The 21,773-nt window shown below is 48.3% G+C and overlaps 1 protein-coding gene across 3 annotated transcripts; it reads left to right on the top strand.

Moving 5' to 3' along the window:
• The first annotated feature begins 2,159 nt into the window (after positions 1-2,159).
• On the top strand, positions 2,160-20,894 carry rbm26 (RNA binding motif protein 26). Of its 3 annotated transcripts, XM_084446623.1 has the most exons (22): positions 2,160-2,577; positions 2,930-3,048; positions 3,560-3,696; positions 4,120-4,211; positions 4,436-4,707; positions 6,537-6,839; positions 7,339-7,581; positions 7,702-7,842; positions 8,751-8,891; positions 10,335-10,446; positions 11,024-11,183; positions 11,621-11,821; positions 12,703-12,810; positions 13,056-13,124; positions 13,221-13,334; positions 15,302-15,376; positions 16,618-16,782; positions 18,024-18,128; positions 18,977-19,180; positions 19,328-19,414; positions 19,614-19,727; positions 20,181-20,894. In XM_084446623.1, the coding sequence occupies exons 1-22, from the start codon at positions 2,519-2,521 to the stop codon at positions 20,271-20,273; spliced, it is 3,114 nt and encodes a 1,037-aa protein (XP_084302749.1). In that variant the 5' UTR covers positions 2,160-2,518; the 3' UTR covers positions 20,274-20,894. The 3 variants fall into 3 exon arrangements, with proteins under 3 accessions (XP_084302749.1, XP_084302748.1, XP_084302747.1); XM_084446622.1 differs by having other exon boundaries at positions 7,339-7,842; positions 20,187-20,894; XM_084446621.1 differs by having other exon boundaries at positions 7,339-7,842.
• Positions 20,895-21,773: the final 879 nt, after the last annotated feature.

The following is a 21,773-nucleotide window of genomic DNA, read 5'->3' as shown; positions in this document are numbered from 1 at the left end:
TGAGGAGGTGAGGCTTCAGGGAGACGGTGCCTCGGCTGGGTGGGGTTAGCTTCAGCTCCTCCGTGGGTTTGGTCTTCACCTCCCAGCAGGGGCAGAGGGGGAGCACCTTCAGTCTTCACCTCCCAGCAGTGGCAGAGGGGAGCACCTTCAGTCTTCACCTCCCAGCAGTGGCAGAGGGGAGCACCTTCAGCCTTCACCTCCCAGCAGGGGCAGAGGGGAGCACCTTCAGTCTTCACCTCCCAGCAGAGGGGAGCACCTTCAGTCTTCACCTCCCAGCAGAGGGGAGCACCTTCAGACATGTTCATCCCATCCAGGTGCAAAACGGAACAGTTCAGGCGTTCCTTATTTCTGCCAGTGGCCATCAGACTCTACAGTGCCTGAGTGTTGCATGTGTGCATGTATGTATGTATGTATGTATGTATGTATGTATGTATGTATGTATGTATGTATGTATGTATGTATGTATGTATGTATGTATGTGTGTGTGTGTATGTATGTATGTATGTATGTATGTGTGTGTGTGTGTGTGTGTGTGTGTGTGCCTATGTATGTATGTATGTATGTATGTATGTATGTATGTATGTATGTATGTATGTATGTGTGTGTGTGTGTGTATGTATGTATGTATGTATGTATGTATGTGTGTGTGTGTGTGTGTGTGTGTGTGTGTGTGTGTGTGCCTATGTATGTATGTATGTCAATGTCAACTTTAATTGTATAGCACATTTAAAAACCAGGGGTTTGCCAAAGTGCTTTACAGTAAAAATAATAAAACACAATACAAAACACAATAAGTACAGTACACACATGACACATAAAACAATACAATAAGCATTAATAAAGACAATACATCAAATCTGTGATCTGGTAAAATGTGTCTATATGTGCAACCAAACGCCAAAGATAATTTTTTTTTTTTTTACAAAGACTTAAGAGTATTTGCGGTACTAATGCCCAAAGGCAGGGAGTTCCAGAGTAAGGGGGAGGCACCAGAAAAGGATCGGTCTCCTCTACTTCTCCGCCTGGACTGAGGGACATCAAGGACCATCTGCTGAGATGATCTAACAGCTCTAGAGGGCTTGTGTAGATTGATCAGGTCCACCAGATAACCTGGCGCCAGGCCATTTAAAGCCTTAAAAACAAATAATAGAACCTTAAAGTCTATCCTAAAACGGACAGGAAGCCAATGCAAAGATGCAAGTACTGGGGTTGTGTGTTCACACTTTTTGGTGCCTGTTAGGAGACGAGCTGCTGCATTCTGGACTAACTGTAAGCGGTGTAAAGCAGATTGTTCGATGCCGATGTATAAGGCATTACAGTAGTCTAGACGATGTATGTATGCATGCATGCATGCATGTTATATTCTATATTTTATACATACTATATGTATATATTTATTGTATCTTCTAATATTATGTATATTCTTTACTCTACTATATGCTGTACATTCTCGCTGCTGAAACGCCCAAATCCCCTGGGGATTATTGAAGTTAATCTTATCCTATATTATATTGTGTTATCAGAGCAGGAATATTCTCCTCTTGTGGGAATTTCTCACCCTACAGAACAGACAGAGAGGTCAGTCCTGGCTGGAGGTTTTAATCTGATCCCGGGTCAGTTCTGGCTGGAGGTTTTAATCTGATCCCGGGCCAGCTATGAGCTCTTCAGGGTAGGGAGTTCTACTCCATCAAGTTCACCTCCACCAAGGGCTGCACTCGGAAGAGGGAAGGGCTGATTAGAGCACTTACCTTTGCTTTATTATTTGATAGTGTCGTGGACCTCCTTTGGTAAGTTGTGTAGCATTGAGAAGGCTTGCTCTCTGCAGTGTCAGATCACCAAACGGCACAGGGGTCAAAGGTTTCTCCTCGGGACTGTCATCTGAGGGCTTGTGTGGGAGAGACACTGTTAATAGAAAAAAACAAAAAACAGACAAATATCAAATGGACTGTGATTTTATATCAACTAATCAACACATCAAACACAGCAGACTTAATTATACAATTACAACCCGGCGCAATGATCTACAATTTCATTCCAATTACCATTTGCATTTAATACCCTGCTTTTATTTTGACAAGAAACTGCCCAGAAGCGGAAAACATATCCAGGAGCTCCAGTGAGCGGAAGTAAATAATCTCATCTAGTGAAGGAGGGTAGGGTTAGCTCAGCCTGGCTCAGGAATAGTGTGCTTAGAAAGACTAATAGTGCATTACCTGAACACAGACACCATTATTTTATATTTAATTTGAATTAATTCAGAGCACATAACCCCCATCCCAATACTCAGCCCAAACTAACTCTCTCAGAAGCACTAGAGTCAGAGGAAGGCTAATCCCTGTTAGCCTGCTAGCTAGCTGAGCACCACGGGCCTTCGCGTGGCTTCCTCACACACAAGCTAAGCTAGGCTAAGCTAAGCTAGGTTAGCATGCTAGCCTGAACTGCTCTCTCTGGGGGTAGTGTAAGTGGGTTGTGTTTAGTGCTCGGGGGTCCAGACCCTGGCCACCGTGTGGGAGATAAGATGATAATTGAAAACCTGGATGCCTTGAAAACATGGCTTTCCAAAACCCTCGAACCCATGTAAGTACAGTTAGCTAGTTAGCTAGTTAGCTAGCAAGCGTGCAGCTAGCCCTAGCATGCACTATCACGCCTGACAGCCAGTTAGCATGCTAGGAGGCTAATTAGCATGCTAGGCTAGTTAGCATGCTAGCATTGTGGTGCAGTGGGGCGTACTGTTAGCTTAGCCAGCTAGCAACACATTAAACGTCTATCTTGTATGTTTCTATATGTGTATTGTTGTCTTGTGTTGTTTTTAGGGCTGTTTTATGAGCTACGTGGCATTTTAATTTGGATTAATTAATTTCCCCCCCAGCTGTGATGCAGACCCCTCTGCCCTGGCTAAGTGGTTGCTCTGTTTTCTCTTTCCCTCCAGCTGTGATGCAGACCCCTCTGCCCTGGCCAAGTATGTGGTGGCTCTGGTGAAGAAGGACAAGAGTGAGAAGGAGCTCAAAGCCCTGTGCATCGACCAGCTGGATGTGTTCCTCCAGAAAGGTTGTATACCGTTAGCCTAGACCTGCCCAACAGGGTATCCATGCCAAGTGGATGTACAGAATACTGTTACCAAATACCACGACAAGGTGTATGTGCTTAACTTAGACTGTAATAAAACCATACTTTATTTATCTCCTCAAAGGTGTGGATAGGCTCTGTGCACCAGCTCCACTACTTCCTGAGTCACTTGGCTTCTTTATTTCCTGTCCTATATGATTGGATTAAGTGATTAATCAGGTGTGCGCTGGGTCTGCCGCACCCCTGATTAATTAATTAATCCAATCATATAGGACAGGAAATAAAGATGCCAAGTGACTTTCAGGAAGTATTGGAGCTGGTGCACAGAGCCTATACCACGACAAGGAACATGTATGTGCTTAACTTAGACTAACAAAAACACTTTATTTATCTCCTCAAAGGTGTGGATTGGATGGTGTGCAAGCCGCTGCTTGCTGGGACGTATTCTGCAGTATTCAACTGCTGAACTGTTTGTTTCCTATCTTCCCTCCAGAGACTCAGATTTTTGTCGATAAACTCTTCGACGCTTTGACCACCAAGAGCTACTTACCGCAGTCGGAGCAGCTATCTGTGGTCAGGCCTGACGTTCACCCGCTGAAAACGGAAAAAGAGGAGCCGAGAAAGGATGAGGTGATGACCTAGCTAGCTGATCATGTCTGTACTGAGCATGAGGCCACAGGAATATAGATAATATTCATCTATGGTGAATGGACTGCACTTATAAAGTGCTTTTATCCAAAGCGCTTTACAGTTTCCTCTCATTCACCCATTCACACACACATTCATCCACCGATGGCGGCAGCTGCCATGCAAGGTGCTAGCCTGCTCATTGGGAGAAATTCTGTGTTCAGCGCCTTACCAAAAGAGACTGACATGTGGACAGGGGGAGCCGGGATTCGACCCTACGATCATTGGACGACCCGCTCGACCTCCTGAGGACAGCCCATATGGCTGTGGCCCAGGAGGCAGAGCAAACGCCATCATATGGCTTCTTCTTTGTGTGTTGTGTTTCAACTCAACCCCGGTCTGTCTCTGTACGCACGTATTTTCCAGCCAAATCGCGAGGAGGAGCGTGAGAAGAAGTTCTCCAGGAGAGTGAACCACAGTCCCCCACAGGCCAGCGCCCGCTATGGCAGAGACAGCAGGTCAGAGAAGTGTGTGTGTGTGTGTGACTGTGAGAGTGAGTTTGATGAGTGCTACGTAAGCTGTTCCTGTGCCAATGCACCGGTTTCTGCATTCTACCTCTTCTGTGTGTGTGTGTGTGTGTGCGCCTGCGCGTGTGTGTGTGCGTGCTAGTTCGCGCTACTTGATGGTAGTTTTGAACGATCTCTCTCTCTTCCTCGTTCGTCGTCTCTCCCGCCATCACCAGGAGAGGCGAGGAGCGCAAGCGCGAGGAGCGCCCCCCCAGGAAGAGGGAGTACGAGCGCAACCCCCCCCCGCTGCGTCGGGACTCGTACCGGGACCGCTACAACAGGAGGCGGGGGCGGAGCCGCTCCTTCAGCCGCAGCCGCAGCCGGAGCTGGAGCAAGGACCGCGCCCGTGACCGCGAGAGGGACCGGGACAGGGACAGGGACAGAGACCGGGAGAGGACGACCAAGAGCAGGTCGCACAGCAAGAGTCCATCCAGGACCGGGAGCAGAGGTGAGGACCGGACTCTGGCCCCTCGCCCCCGTTCCAAAACGGCTTAACACCTAGACCCTCCTTCCTCCCCGTCTATAATGGCGTTTTGTTGACTTAAGAAAAACAAACTTAACGCCACTTGATGCACCATAAAATGACTTAGTTTACATAGGCAAAGAAAGTTCAATGTCCAAACGAATTCATCTTTGGTGAGGTTTAATCCATTAGAACAAGAGAAAATAATCAATTTCCATTGTTTACGGTGCTCTGGTGAAAAACATAATGTCCTCCAACCCAGGTGCATACTCTTCCTCCCGTTACAAGGCTGCGAACCGCTTCAAGGAACGGAAACCAAAACCGGAAACGAACGGTATTTTATGAGGAACCGAAACAGGAACGAAAACGAAATGGTCTTTAATTGTTCCAGAACAGAAACGTTAATTTGAAATCTTTAAAACCGGTTAATAACGTAATTTTTTCGTTCTTTGTAGTAGGCCTATATAACTTAAAATAATTTTGAAAAAGAAGAAAAGAAAAAAAAAAGCTGAGCCTTTTATGGCCGAATAGGCTAAATTAAATGTATTAAATTTGTAGCCTACATCTTGTCCTGTTTTTGTAATGTAGCCTAGGCCCCTAAATCTGTTATTTCACAGTCAGGATCTTAAATGCTTGCTTATCGAAATTAAGAGATTTAGATATTACAACAACACACCATAGCCTAGTTCAGACGTTTATGGTATGGTGAGAGATTATTAGCGTGTGGATACAGTCGTAGCCTATACAGTACCATATAGGCCTATAGTGCCGTCTGAATAGGCTGAGTAGGCCTAACGAAGCGCTCCGTTGAATGGCTATAACTTCCAGTCAGGTAAGGGCTTTTTATCGGCCTAGTGATCAAGAGATAGGCCTATTAAATGTTTTGCACTAAATGATATTTGCTGTCGTACAGGCATACAAGCAGCAGCAGTCTGGTGGATGTGTCTGAAATGTGTATCGCCACGAGAATATTTTTGTTTGCTATCTCAACTCAACTCATATTTTATTCATAGAGCACATTTAAAAACGACTGTGGTCGAGCCAAAGTGCTGTACAGGTGGGTGGCAAGACATAAGATAATAAATAACATAAAACATTATAAAACTAAATAAAAACAAACAATAGGCCTACAGGCGCAGAATAAAATAGTGCGCAACAGTACAAGAAAATATTTTTTAAAAAGGATGATGAGTTATGATGATGACTTACAGTATGATAGACCTGTGCATAGTTTACGGTGTGGATTAAAGGCATACGGGAATAGGACTAATGTTGCGTACTTCTTGTAAGATAATCAACAAGGCTTCACTACAGCACACATCACCAAGGCTAATATTGTTGGCAATAAGGCACCACAACCCTAGACTTGTTGATTATACCTTACAAGAAATACTGTAGGCCTATAGAGTCTTAATAGGCTAACACCCCCGGAACGGTGAACGGAACGTTATTTTTCGTTCTTAACCGGTTCAGGAACGCTATGTTGGTGGCGGAACACGAGAACGGAAACGTTAAATATGCTGGTTCTGCTCGGAGCGAACCGATTGAAAAATAATTTAGTTTTTAAGCCCTGCTCCTATATACTACCTGAGTGAGGTGTACAGTGAGCCCCTAGTGCCCAAAACCAATTACAATAAAAACTCCTACAGAAAACAACATATATTGATGATGATAATAATAATAATAAAATACAAACACACTAAACAAAATGACCGTTAATAATAATCAAATGGTGAAATGGCTTCTACAATCTTTCATCGCTATTTGCAACAGCACTCTTAAAAACAGCTTTTTTTTTTGTCATGTCCCTTCAGAGGGGGATTCTGGGAAGTCGAAGTATGACAGCGACAGAGCGGAGCAGGCTGGCGGCGCTGGCGGCGGTGGTGAGGGCTACGCTGCGGCCCCACTGGCTCCTGTCACCACGGCCACCACCAGCCACTTCCCCGTCCCCACGCTCAGCAGCACCATCACCGTGATCGCGCCTTCGCATCACCACGGCAACAGCACCACCACGGAGAGCTGGTCCGACTTCCGCCCGGATCCTCCGGACCGCGCGGCGTTCGCCAGGGGCCCGCCTCCGCCGCCGCAGCAGAGGAAGCGCTGCCGTGACTACGATGGTAAGTTTCGTCTTTTTGGGTCCAGGTCCACTCCAGGCCCAGCCTTCTCGGGTCTGTGTGTTATGAGTCTTTTCTTTTCTTTTCTTTTCTTTTCTTTTCTTTTCTTTTCTTTTCTTTTCTTTTCTTTTCTTTCTTTCTTTCTTTCTTTCTTTCTTTCTTTCTTTCTTTCTTTCTTTCTTTCTTTCTTTCTTTCTTTCTTTCTTTCTCTCTTTCTCTCTTTCTTTCTCTCTTTCTCTTTCTTTCTCTTTCTTTTCTTTCTTTCTTTCTTTCTTTCTTTCTTTCTTTCTTTCTTTCTTTCTTTCTTTCTTTCTTTCTTTCTTTCTTTCTTTCTTTCTTTCTTTCTTTCTTTCTTTCTTTCTTTCTTTCTTTCTTTCGTGTGTGTGTGAATGGGTGAATGAGAGGCCGCTGTAAAGCGCTGTGGATAAAAGGCGCTCTATAAGTATAGATCATTAACCATCTTTCTTTCTCCCACCCCCTCTTTCTCTCCCTCTCCTCCCAGAGAAGGGCTTCTGCATGCGGGGTGACATGTGTCCGTTCGACCATGGCAGCGATCCCGTGGTGGTGGAGGACGTCAACTTGCCCAGCATGCTTCCTTTCCAAGGCCCGCCCATCCCAGGGGTCGACGCCCACCCCCGGCCGGGGCTCCCGCCCCCGCCCCCTCTCATGGCGCCCCCACCGGTCAACCTGCGGCCACCCGTGCCCCCACCGGGCATCCTGCCACCCAGCCTACCCCCTGTGGCAGGTAGGGATGCCCCCCCCCACACTCACACAGGGGCTCCTAGGGCAGCTGTCCATGTACGGTCACCTGTACTACTGCTGGGGCTCCCAAGTGTTTCTGATCCTGTTTCTGCCTCCGCCCCAGGCCCCCCGCCTCCCCTGCTCCCCCTGCAGGCGTCGGGGATGGACGCCCCCCCCAACTCCATCACCAGCTCCGTCCCCACCATCGTCACTTCTGGGACACGCCCCTCCATCCCTCAGGCCCCGCCTCCACTTTTCACGTCTGGTAAGACTGACCGATACGGTGGGTGTGGGTGTGGGTGTGGGTGTGGGTGTGGGTGTGTGTGGGTGTGTGTGTGTGCTAGGGATGAGACGGTATACCGTAAAACCGTGAACCGCGGTCTAAAATGTCCATGGTATTAAAACCGTGACATTCCCTGTGTTTACGGTATTACACAATAATGCGCTGCCGAAACTTCACATTTCAAGTTGCTTGCAACAGTTAATTTTGTAATTTAATATAAGCCTGCTATTAATAAACTGAGCTTAATTACAATAGTGTATATTTTCCATCATGTGTTGCACTGTAGTTCCTTCAAAGTAAAATACTTGTTTTTTTATGTGTGTTGGGGAGGTGAAATGCCATCTAACGTGAAATACCGTAAACCGTACCGTGTAACTAGATACCGTACCGTAATGCAAAATGTCACACAGTTCATCCCATTGTGGTACACGACGTACTACCAATGGTTTTCCTGCTTAGAGGGTTTTTTGGCGCGCCCCCCCAAAGAGATGTTAGCCAGAGCCAAAGGCAAATCTCCAGGGCCAAAATGCAAAGAATTGAGTTTAAAAATAGCAACTCAAATCCTCTCCAAATGTGTTTGATAGCTTGTTTCAAGTGCAGCCCATCCCTCTTTCTTGCATTGTCCATGGTTTGGACCGCTAGTAATCAAGATAATTAATGGACAGGTTATCAGTATCCTAAACATTTTGTCGTCATATCCATTTTGTTTCGGGTCAGGAGATTTCCTGTGATTGTGAAAAGTGAGCTCAGTCAGAACGACAGCAAAGAATATAGGCCTCTATACGCTGATACTCTGCATGAAACAGAGGTTTCCCTCCAAAATTGTGTGTGCATCACCCCCCCAAAGAGCCATTCTGAGCCAGGAAACCCTCCCCCCCTCTGCCCTCCAGACGCCTTCGAGCCGGACGTGTACAACCCCGAGGCCCCCAGCATCACCAGCTCCTCCAGGCCCATGTACCGCCACCGCCCCCACGCCCAGAGGCCCAACCTGATTGGTCTGACCATGGCGGAGGAGGAGCCGCCGCACAGAGGTACGGGACGAGCTACCGCAGGGCTGCGTCCTCCGTCTTCTGTCTTCTGTCTTCTGTCTTCTGTCTTCTGTCTTCTGTCTTCTGTCCTCTGTCTTCTCCTCTGGCTTCTCTCCTCTGTCTTCTGTCCTCTGGCTTCTCTCCTCTGTCCTCTGTCCTCTGTCTTCTGTCCTCTGTCTTCTCTCCTCTCTCCTCTCTCCTCTCTCCTCTGTCCTCTGTCTTCTCTCCTCTCTCCTCTCTCCTCTGTCCTCTGTCCTCTGGCTTCTCTCCTCTGTCCTCTGTCCTCTGTCCTCTGTCTTCTGTCTTCTCCTCTGTCTTCTGTCCTCTGGCTTCTCTCCTCCTTTTGTCCTCTGTCCTCTGTCTTCTGTCTTCTCTCCTCCGTCCTCTGTCTTCTCTCCTCTGTCTTCTGTCTTCTCTCCTCCGTCCTCTGTCTTCTGTCTTCTGTCCTCTGTCTTCTCTCCTCTCTCCTCTCTCCTCTGTCCTCTGTCCTCTGTCCTCTGTCTTCTCTCCTCTCTCCTCTCTCCTCTGTCCTCTGTCTTCTGTCCTCTGTCCTCTGTCTTCTCTCCTCTCTCCTCTCTCCTCTGTCCTCTGTCTTCTGTCTTCTCTCCTCTCTCCTCTGTCTTCTGTCCTCTGTCCTCTGTCTTCTCTCCTCTCTCCTCTCTCCTCTGTCCTCTGTCTTCTCTCCTCTCTCCTCTGTCTTCTGTCTTCTGTCCTCTGTCTTTGTGGAGGTTCATGCCCGAGGGGGCTGGGGTATCGGTATACCTTCAGCTGAAGGGAACCCTCAGGGTTTTTAGGGCTCATATGAACCCTATTGTGTTCCTTGCTATTATTATTTTCTTCCACTATTATTCTTTTCCTGGAAATGGTCAAATAACTTAAACAAGTCTTTGATCAAAAATGCTCTAAATCTGGAGGCCCATTAGAAATTGCGTGATCTATGGCGATATAAAGTTAGCGCTTTATGCTGATGATCATTCATATTTCTCATGAACCGTATGTTGAATTGTCTCAAGCACAGATATGTTCATGCTTTATACACAGACGATTATAAAATTGATCAGCAGTAATAAAAGGGAGTGCTGAATGATAATACAGTGTCAAGGTGTTTCTAGGGGGTACAGTAGGGGCAGACATTTAGAGCGTGTTTCCATAATCATCCATCATGCAAACCTTTTATACAGACCATTCATCAGATGGTTTTTATACAGACCATTCATCAGATGGTTTTTATACAGATCATTCATCACATCGTTTTTATACAGACCATTCATCAGATCGTTTTTATACAGATCATGTCGATATCGGTAAATATCAGTTATTGTCCATGACAGCAATGTTAATATCTGTTATCGGTATCGGCCAAAACGTTCATATCGGTGCATCCCTAAAGTAGCCTATACAAAACGTTTCCTGTGTGTGTGTGTGTGTGTGTGTGTGTTTCCACAGATAAAATGTCCAACAGCAACAACATGCGCATTGTTCTAGAGTCCGACTCAAGGAAGAGATTATCTGTGTCTCAAGACGGAGGGATCCCCCCCAAGAAACCTTGGTTTGACAAGTAAGACCCCCGCCCCCCCTCCCCTCCCCAAGAAACCTTGGTTTGACAAGTAAGACCCCCGCCCCCCCCTCCCCAAGAAACCTTGGTTTGACAAGACCCCCGCCCCCCCTCCCCAAGAAACCTTGGTTTGACAAGACCCCCGCCCCCCTCCCCAAGAAACCTTGGTTTGACAAGACCCCCCCCCCCCTCCCCAAGAAACCTTGGTTTGACAAGTAAGACCCCCGCCCCCCCTCCCCAAGAAACCTTGGTTTGACAAGTAAGACCCCCGCCCCCCCCCCCCAAGAAACCTTGGTTTGACAAGTAAGACCCCCGCCCCCCCTCCCCAAGAAACCTTGGTTTGACAAGACCCCCCCCCCCCCCCCCCACACACAAGAAACCTTGGTTTGACAAGTAAGACCCCCGTCCCAAATCGCAGCATCCAGAAGCAACACTGTTTGGTTTCTTGGCTTCAGTTGTCGGATTGACCAGTCTGAACATTCATCTGTGATGGATGAAGCACATCATTATTAAATCATACTGATCAGATCAAAATTCAACATCGCTCATCTCCCCCCCCCCCCCCCCACCCGTCTCCCAGGCCCAGCTACAACAAGCCCAATCACCAGGGTTACCAGCGGAGGGCGCCGCCCGCCCCGGCCAACGCCAAGCTGCTGGTGCGCCAGATCCCCCCGGACCTCAACAACATCAGCAAGCTCAACCAGCACTTCAGCAAGTTCGGCACCATCGTCAACCTGCAGGTGTGAACTCCCACATGGGGGCTACACCCCCCCCCCCACCACTCCCCCCGTCTCAAATCAACCCTCGGTCCCTCATCAGCCCTCTGCACTTAGCTGGGGGGATTGTGGGGGTGAAAGCAATGCACTGGCAAAATTACTGGAATATCCACAAACTTCCCCAAAAATGTATGGGAATTTATGGGAATTAACACATGAATTCTATTTTCCAGTTTATTCCCGTAAATTTTCCATTAATTCACATAAATTCCTGATAAATCCTGTTCATTCCCATGGGAAGTTTGTGAATATTCCCAGAATTCTACCCAGCCAGTAGTGGAGCTGTTGTCATGTTTCTTAGACCTGTAACACCACCGCTCAACCTAGGGTTAACGGGCCCGTTTGGTGTCTAGTCAGCACACGCCTCTTAACTCCTCCCCCTTCCTCTCTCTCTCCCTCAGGTGGCCTATCAGAACGACCCGGAGGGGGCGCTGATCCAGTTCGCCACCAACGAGGAGGCCAGGCGGGCCATGCTCAGCACCGAGGCCGTGCTCAACAACCGCTTCATCAAGGTGCACTGGCACCGCGAGGACGGGCCGGGCTCCGGACCCGGGCCGCACCAGAACCAGAGGCTGGGGCAGAGCCACCCACAGCCCCTGATGGTAAGGACCACCGCAAAGCATCGAAAAGCTCCAAAAGCTTCGTCAGTTTCGGTTGTTTGAAATCCGATTTAGTTCCTTGGCTTCTGTAGCTCATCAGTATGTTTTCCAGGCTGCTTCCACCGCTTGCGCCACCTAAACATCTGTTGTTGACCTTGGTGCGGTTTGGCTTAGTTGCCGTCACCGCTGCTGGAAATGGATCGATAGTGTCGTGGGGGATGTATGGATACCCACTTGGACACACTATCTGTTTACTCTGCACAGTGAGATTAATCAACAAACACAAAACAGAATTTCTCTCTAAATACTTTTATACGATTTTTGCAAATGGGGAGACCAGCTCAATCCTAGCCCGGTACGACCATCCCGTACTCGCGAGCTCACATTCTGTTTCACTAACGCAGAACGGTCTGGCCTTCGCCTCCTCCAGAGCGATTACGCCAAAATCCAGACCATACCGGCCCGGGCCAATCAGGCACTACGTTTTAACTGCTGTCCCGCCCCACAGTGGAAAGCAGCCCCTGATTGGTTCGTGTCCCTGCAGCTCGCTAAACAAACATGGCGGCTCCCGAAGCAACGAGTGGTAACGTTAACGTTAGAAGGATAAACCCATGACTCTGGTGCGTGATTGGCTGGAATGGTCCGCCTAGTGGTGCGATACGAGGTGCATGAGTTCATATCACCACCCGCTTCCAATAGTCTGACCACACCAGAGTCTGCTCAGTTCGGCAAACTCAAACCATCTCTTTTTTTGTCTAAGTACGTGTGAACTCCTGAACAGTATGCATCATAATACAGTCATGATTACCCAATGAAGAGCAGGGTTGTACACATGGCGTCCGTCGCGGTAGTAAGTGTGGCGCCGCCGCCCTTGTCCCTTCCAGGACCTGCAGCCGGCCGCCACCTCCCTCAAACAGTCCATCAAGGAACGCCTCGGCCCACTGCCCTCTGGGAACCCCGAACCCGCGCAGGACTCCAGCACCGCCTCTCAGGTGTGTGTGTGTGTGTGTGTGTGTGAGAGTGTGTGAGTGTGTGTGTGAGTGTGTGTGTGTGTGTGTGTGTGAGAGAGAGAGAGAGTGAGAGAGTGTGAGAGTGAGAGAGTGAGAGTGTGTGAGAGAGAGAGAGCACGTGAGTACGAGCGAGGGTGTGTGTGTGGGTGTGTGTGCGTCTTTCAATGCCTCCTGTTGTACGAATGAACAGCAAGGGACGAATGTTTTGTTGTTGTTTTTTTTTGCAGAACGCAGCCAAATCGTCAGTAAAGGACAGACTGGGCTTTTCCTCCAAACCTGGAGTACCGGTGACTAAAGTGAGCTTGCGCCTCATTGTGCGGCCCGTAGGGGGCGCCGCTGTCCTTCTCTGGGGTAAATAAACCTCTTAATACCCCCGGGTCTCTCCTCCACAGGTGTTCTCCACCTCCACCGGCTTGACCAAGACGGTGTACAACCTCACCGCCCTGAAAGCCGCGCAGAAGACGGGCCTGTTCACCGGCGCCGAGGAGGCCATGAAGAAGAAACAGGTGAGGGGGGAGGACAGGAGGGTGGCGGAGGGGGAGGAGGAGAGAGCAGGAGAGAGCAGGAGAGAGCAGGAGAGAGCAGGAGAGGGGAGGGGGAGAGGTGGAGGGGCAGGAGGGGGTAGGAGAGGAGGAGGGGGAGAAGGAGAGAGCAGGAGAGGGGAGGGGGAGAGAGCAGGAGACAGGAGGGGGAGAGGTGGAGGGGCAGGAGGGGGTAGGAGAGGAGGAGGGGGGAGAGGAAGAGGAGAGAGGAGGAGGGGGGAGAAGGAGAGGAGGAGGGGTGAGGAGGAGAGAGCAGGAGAGGGGAGGAGGAGAGAGCAGGAGAGGGGAGAAGGAGAGGAGGAGGGGTGAGGAGGAGAGAGCAGGAGAGGGGAGGAGGAGAGAGCAGGAGAGGGGAGGAGGAGAGAGCAGGAGAGGGGAGAAGGAGAGGAGGAGGGGTGAGGAGGAGAGAGCAGGAGAGGGGAGGAGGAGAGAGCAGGAGAGGGGAGGAGGAGAGAGCAGGAGAGGGGAGGAGGAGAGAGCAGGAGAGGGGAGGAGGAGAGAGCAGGAGAGGGGAGGAGGAGAGACCAGGAGAGGGGAGGAGGAGAGGGGAGGAGAGAGAGCAGGAGAGGGGAGGAGGAGGGGCAGGAGGAGGAGGGGGAGGAGGAGGAGGGGGGAGTACGAAGGAAGGAAAAAGAGGGCGGGTCCTGGGAAAGGAGAGCGGACGGGAGAGTGGAGGAGGAGGGTAAGAAGGCTGGATGGAGGGGGGCTGCAGTGAGGGAGTAGGGGGAGGTAGAGGTTGGGGGAGGTAGAGGTTGGGGGGAGGTAGACGTTGGGGGGTGGGCAGGTAGAGGTTGGGGGGAGGTTGAGGAGGAGGTAGAGGCTGTAGGGGATGTAGAGGTTGGGGGGAGAGGAGGAGAGGAGGGGGTGAGTGGGGAAAGGGAGGGAGGGAGGGGAGGTTGCTGTTTGGAAGAGATGGGCCCAGTCCCAATGTCCACCCTTGCAGACTCACAGACTTAAGGGCGCGCTCCCGCGAAGTCCGCGAGGGCTTAGGGGTGTCCCAATGTCAAATCGGCAAGTGCGTGAGGGCTCTCCGGGAGCCATTTTGAGCCCTTTATGCCCCCTTACCGTAACTCTGCACTTCTGCAGACTTCGCCTAAGGGAATTACCCACAGTTCATATCGTTGTGACGTGAAACACGGGGTCACCTGAAGAACGGCCAATAAACAAGCACGGACAGATCAACCAACCCTAACGTTCACGTTACAAAACAAAATGTTTTCATGTTTTCAGCTGGACTTGCTTATCTGTACAAGTAACCTTATAATTATTTTGGTTTCATTATTTTTAAGTATGGGTTATTAACCCCATGGGTTTGTATAATGTGATTTGTTTAAAAATATGTAGGCTATGGTTATAAATTACATTGATTTCTGTTGCTCTAAATCATATGATTGCCCAGTTAAAAGCAGTATGACATTAATTACCCATTTCGGTGCAGTGTTCTTTGAATTGAGATTTCCAACATGAATATGGAAAGAGTTGTGAGGTGCAGAAATGTGTATACATAATAGATTATCATTCTTAAGTAAATACTTTTGGATTCATCACAAACAAGAATCACAGGCAGTAATGTAGTTCGTCAGCTCAAAATTTATTTACATGAAGGCCTACAAGAAAAACATGTAAAATTGACAAATTGATAAAAAGCCCCACACCCACAATAGTAAGAAATATGTTTTCATGTCAACGTAATGTGATGTCACAAGTGCTGTCCCATTCCTTTTTATACCGATTCGAGCCCTTGCAGCCTCTCACACTCAACCACTTTACCAGGTGACGTCAATAAGTCTGTGAGGGCTCAGGGCTTGAGGGTTTAGGGGGGACATTGGGATTGGGCCATGGAGTGAGAAGGAGGCGTAGAAGTGGCGGCCATCACCGTGACGATGAGGAAATAGACATATTTTTTTCCTTTCATCTTTTTCTTCCCACAGGAAGCCCTGCGCCTCCAACAGGATGTGAGGAGGAAGAAGCAGGAGATCCTGGAGAAGCACATCGAGACGCAGAAGGTGAGGTCCTCCCGACCGACGCTCTCCTTCACTCCGTCTCATCTGCGTTCCTACATACATGCTGGTTTACTGGTATACATGCTGGTATACATGCTGGTTTACTGGTATACATGCTGGTTTACTGGTATACATGCTGGTTTACTGGTATACATGCTGGTTTACTGGTATACATGCTGGTTTACTGGTATACATGCTGGTTTACTGGTATACATGCTGGTTTACTGGTATACATGCTGGTTTACTGGTATACATGCTGGTTTACTGGTATACATGCTGGTTTACTGGTATACATGCTGGTTTACTGGTATACATGCTGGTTTACTAGTATACATGCTGGTTTACTGGTATACATGCTGGTTTACTGGTATACATGCTGGTTTACTAGTATACATGCTGGTTTACTGGTATACATGCTGGTTTACTGGTATACATGCTGGTTTACTGGTATACATGCTGGTTTACTGGTATACATGCTGGTTTACTGGTATACATGCTGGTTTACTGGTATACATGCTGGTTTACTGGTATACATGCTGGTTTACTGGTATACATGCTGGTTTACTGGTATACATGCTGGTTTACTGGTATACATGCTGGTTTACTAGTATACATGCTGGTTTACTGGTATACATGCTGGTTTACTGGTATACATGCTGGTTTACTAGTATACATGCTGGTTTACTGGTATACGTGCTGGTTTACTAGTATACGTGCTGGTTTACTGGTATACATGCTGGTTTACTGGTATACATGCTGGTTTACTGGTATACATGCTGGTTTACTGGTATACATGCTGGTTTACTGGTCTACATGCTGGTTTACTAGTATACATGCTGGTTTACTGGTATACATGCTGGTTTACTAGTATACATGCTGGTTTACTGGTATACATGCTGGTTTACTAGTATACATGGTGGTTTACCCCAACGCTGTCCGTCCCTGACCAAGACGAGACAGGAGCGCTCTGATTGGTCCCCGGGCGCGGCTCATGCAGACAGGAGCGCTCTGATTGGTCCCCGGGCGCGGCTCATGCAGACAGGAGCGCTCTGATTGGTCCCCGGGCGCGGCTCATGCACTGTCTGCTCCCGGCCGCCCTTGGGGGAAGGACGACGGGATTGGTTAAGAGCAGAGTGTGTGTGTTCATGTGCCCATTGCATGCGTGTGTTGGAGTGTCAGTCGTGGGACAAGTAAAACCTTCTTCTTCATCTTCTTCTTCATCATAACGCTCGCCCCTCCGGCAGCTGCTGATCAGTAAGCTGGAGAAGAACAAGAGCATGAAGGCGGAGGACAAGGCGCAGATCATGGAGACGCTGGCGACGCTCACCAAGACCAACGCCCGACTGCAGGAGGAGATCAAGGGCATCTCCAGCACTCACCCTCCACGAGCTGCGAAGAGCAAGGCTCAGGTATGCGTGCACACACACACTCAATCAATCAATCAATCAATCAATCAATCAATCAATCAATCAATCAATCAATCAATCAAAGCTTTATTTGTATAGCACATTTCATTCCCAGAGGCAACACAATGCGCTTTACAGAGAACAAGGGAGGTGCCACACTTTGCCGTAAGCCGCCTCGCTCTGAGAGATCCGCGTGAAAATAGCCTTTGGTTTCGTAGTTTGTCGGTTTGCGATGGTTTCATTTTCTGGAGATCGAAGCGCTGTTGTGGTTGAGTTGAAGACATCTCTCGTGTGACTTCTCCCTCTCTGAAGCTGTTTGGCGATATTGAAGACTGCCAGATTGATGAACACACACACTCACACACACACACACGCACGGACACACACACGCACGCACACAGAGGGGAGGGAACACTTCCTCATCCAGGGCCTATAACCTCACATATAGATACACAAACACAACAGGTGTACAACTCTCACACACACACACACACACACTAGGGGTGGGAATCACACACTCACACACACACACTAGGGGTGGGAATCACAGGGTCACGATTCGGTAACCTTACGTTACCTTGCCGACGGTATCACAATAAAATGATTCTGCGATAACCGATGCAGTGTAAGACAATTCATGAACGATATCTGTGTTAACTGAAGAAAAAATATCTTTAAAAAGGCAAAAAGCAGGAATGTGTTTGATTCGTTCACTGCAGCGTTGTGGTCCCTTGTTGTGGTCAACAAAGAAGCAAACAATACATATTCCAACGTAAAATAAAGTGCCAAAAGGCTGGACTGCACAGAAAGCAGGAGTTAAGATGCTTAAAGGAAGGACTATAGATACAACTATGCCCCACTTCTTGGGGGGGATATTTTGCGATGTGTATCGATAATTGTTTCGCAAGAGGCAACTATACGATAATTGCCGTATTCATATTTTGTCACACCCCTAACACACACTCTCTCTCTCTCTCTCTCTCTCTCTCTCTCTCTCTCTCTCTCTCTCTCAACCTGACCCCCTCTCAACCTGTCCCTCTCTCAACCTCTTTCTCTCTCAACCTCTCTCTCCCTCTCTCTCTCCCTCTCTCTCTCAACTTCTCCCCCTCTCTCTCTCTCTCTCTCTCTCTCTCAACTTCTCCCCCTCTCTCTCTCCCCCCCCCCTCTCTCTCTCTCTCTCTCCCCCTCTCTCTCTCTCTCCCCCTCTCTCTCTCTCTCTCTCTCTCTCTGTTTTCCCCCTGCAGGCTCAGAAGGAGCTCTTGGACACGGAGCTGGACCTGTACCTGAAGACCCAGGCAGGGGAGGACACTGCCCAGCTGAAGATCAGATACATCCAGCTGCAGATCGAGGTGCCGATGGCTCCTCCTGGCTCCATTACTTTGGTCTGGTGTCTTAGCTCAGGACAGAGACGGATGGAAATTAATTTGGATCCGCGCCCGATTACAGTCTGATTTGTTAGTACTGGACATGAGCCAAAGTGTGTCTCTCTCTGGTGTGAAGGACACTTCATCCAGCCTGTCTTTAGAAATACCAGTTTAAGAGGGAGAGATATCCACACACCGGATCATGGCTCTCAATACTTTATTCTATGAGACGAGCAACGTTTCGACCACACAGGGTCTTCTTCAGGCAGAAAACGTCTTTGAAGGACGTTGTTGTAGTACTGCTGTCTGCCACTTGGGGGCGCTCCTGTTGCAGTCATATTTTATTGCCTTCTCCCCACCTACGTGGTTTGTAATACTGTTTTAGGGCCCATGTGTGTTTTAAAGAGGACACTTGAGTTTCTGAGGTGTTTTTTTACAACGCCTCACTAATCTGTCATTGTGCTACATTCTGTGCTCTCTCTATCCTTCTTTCTCTCTCTCTCCTTTCCTCTCTTTTCTTTCTCTCTCTGTCTCTCTTCCTTTCTTTTCTCTCTTTCATATCTCTCCTTTCCTCTCGCTTTCTTTCTTTTCTCTCCTTTCTGTCTCTATCGCTCTCTCTATCTCTTTCTCCCTCTCTCTCTTTCTCTCTCTCTCTCTTTCTCTCTCTCTCTGTCTCTCTCCCTCTCTCTCTGTCTCTCTCTCCCTCCCTCTGTCTCTCTCTCTCTCTCTCTCCCTGTCTCTCTCTCTCTCTCTCTCTCTCTCTCTCTCCCTGTCTCTCTCTCTCTCTCTCTGTCTCTCTCTCTCTCTCTCTCTCTCTCTCTCTCGATCTCAAGGCGGCGAAGAGGGGTATCCTGTCCCCGGGCCGGGGGCGTGGTCGGGGCGGGCGCGGCCGTGGCTCCCTGCGGGGCAGGGGGCGGGGCATGAGAGGGCGCGGCCGGGGGGCGCCGCTCCACGCCGTGGTGGACCACCGGCCGCGGGCGCTGGAGATCTCCGGCTTCACCGACGCCGACCGCGGCGACCTGCTGCCACACTTTGCCGTAAGCCGCCTCGCTATGAGAGATCCGCGTGAAAATAGCCTTTGGTTTCCTAGTTTGTCGGTTTGCGATGGTTTCGTTTTGTGGAGATTGAAGCGCTGTTGTGGTTGAGTTGAAGACATCTCTCGTGTGACTTCTCCCTCTCTGAAGCTGTTTGGCGATATTGAAGACTGCCAGATTAATGAACACACGCCGATTGCAATTATCACCTACCGATCCAGAGCTGAAGCAGAGTTGGTGGGTGGGACACACACACACACACACACACACACACACACACACACACACACAGTGGCACTCAGTGCCACACCAAATATTTTGTATCTTCATTTATTTACTTCAACTCTTTGTCCCGTTGACTTGCTCCCCCTTCACGCCCCTCCCTGCCCCCTCCCTGCCCCCCCCTCCCTCCCTGCCTCCCTGCCCCCCCCTGCAGGCGGCTGTCCACGGTGTGAAGCTGAACAGTCAGGACCTGCGCCTCGCCTGGCATAAGCCCACCCTCTCCCTCAACACCACCGACGCTGACGACGCCGACCTAGAGGATGACGAGGTCAGAGGCTAAAACACACTCACACACACACACACACACACACACACCCCTTAGTAGCTCCCCTACTTTCCATTATTAAACCTGTGTGTGTTTACCTGCTGTGTTATTGTTTACCTGGTGTGTTATTGTTTACCTGGTGTGTTATTGTTAAACATGTGTGTGTTTACCTGCTGTGTTATTGTTTACCTGGTGTGTTATTGTTTACCTGGTGTGTTATTGTTTACCTGGTGTGTTATTGTTTACCTGGTGTGTTATTGTTAAACCTGTGTGTGTTTACCTGCTGTGTTATTGTTTACCTGGTGTGTTATTGTTTACCTGGTGTGTTATTGTTAAACCTGTGTGTGTTTACCTGGTGTGTTATTGTTTACCTGGTGTGTTATTGTTTACCTGGTGTGTTATTGTTTACCTGGTGTGTTATTGTTTAACCTGTGTGTGTTTACCTGGTGTGTCCAGTTTCAGGAGTCGTCGCTGATTGATGACGCGCTGCTCCAGGATGATGACGAGGAGGAGGAGGATGACAACGAGCCCCGCCCCTGGCGCAGATGAAGACCAACGAGAGCTCGGCGTGGCGCAGAGGAAGACCAACGAGAGCTCGGCCTGGCGCAGAGGAAGACCAGAGAGCCTCATGGGAGGAAGACGGCGCAAATGCAACTTTTTGATAACTTGTTTTTAACAATTAGGTGCATTTCACAATGGCTAGTAGGCATTGAGTCAATATATTTGATTGTTTTTGCAGAAAACTGCTGGTAAAAGTACCACTTGTCAGTTTAATTCAGTTGTATGTAAATATAACAGAAGTGATTTTTTTCCTTGCTTTTAATTGTGAAAATAGTTCAATAACCCATGAGAAGGTACAGTTTATTTTTTTGCTTATGATTGGTTAATAGCAGCTGACTGGATTTTTTGGAAAGATTAAATTGAATAATGAAATCATGATAGAAACGAACATGCTGAATCCTGCTTGTTTGAGGTTCAGGTACAGCTACCAAATCTGTGTGACAGTTACTTGACTTGCTAGATAGTATTAGTACTCTAAATAGTTGCTTTTGTGTAAATATTATGTATGGATTTTAATAATTTGTATGAACGCTTTGCTTCTCAATTCTTGGATTTATTTTGAAATGTAAAAAAAAAAAATAAAGAACTGAAATGGTCTAAAAAAAATCAGCTGCAAGAAAAAGAAAAAAAAGAAAATATTGCGGCTATGACGATGGGGGAAAAAAAATAAAAAAAAAGACCTGCAAAAAAGCTGAAAAAAATGACCATTTCAAAAAAAAATAACCTACTTGTTCACCATAAAAAAGCAATCCAATTCCATACAATATTCCATAAACACATGTGGCTCGGTAAGGCTTGGTATTCTGTATCGTCCGCTGGCAAGGTGAGAGGAGTCTGAGTGAGTGAGTGAGTGAGTGAGTGAGGTGAGAGGAGTCTGAGTGAGTGAGTGAGTGAGTGAGGTGAGAGGAGTCAGAGTGAGTGAGCAGAGCTGTGTGAATGGACTGGACTGTTTAACTTAAGGACCCTTCAGCTCAGAGACTGGATGGATTGTTTGAATGATTGGGTGATATTTATCTTTAAAAGTGGAGCATGCCACAATTGTTTGACATACAGTGTGTGTGCTCAGCTTGGCTCTCACTGGTGATGTGTTTCTTGTGTTTGTACAGTATCCCCAGTCGTGGAACCAGAACTCGCCAGGCAGCAGCTGTGAACTACTTTTCCCAGAGGTCTTCAGTCCTGAATGTCAAGTCTCGAGATCGGCTGACCGGACCAGAATAAATCCCGCTCATCTTGGATTATTGCTCTAAAATGTTGATAATACTGTATCTTGTCTTAATGTATCATTTGTCATGAAGTGACATGTAACCAAGACTGAATAACAGAATACAGGATGTTCTGTTGACGTCTGAGGTTTTGAAGTGTTCTCATTGGTTGGATGAAGGGTGGATGGGGTATAGCCTATTGGACGGGGCTATGATACGTATCCATGTCCTTGGTGAGCATTGTAGAATTTGAATAGGTACAGTAAAGGCTAGTTCCCATAAACAC

The sequence above is a fragment of the Borostomias antarcticus genome, assembly GCF_949987555.1.
Source record: "Borostomias antarcticus genome assembly, chromosome: 12".
NCBI classification, from domain to species: Eukaryota; Metazoa; Chordata; class Actinopteri; order Stomiiformes; family Stomiidae; genus Borostomias; species Borostomias antarcticus.
The sequence above is the reverse complement of the archived record's forward strand: the minus strand, read 5'-3'. Positions and strand labels throughout refer to the sequence as shown.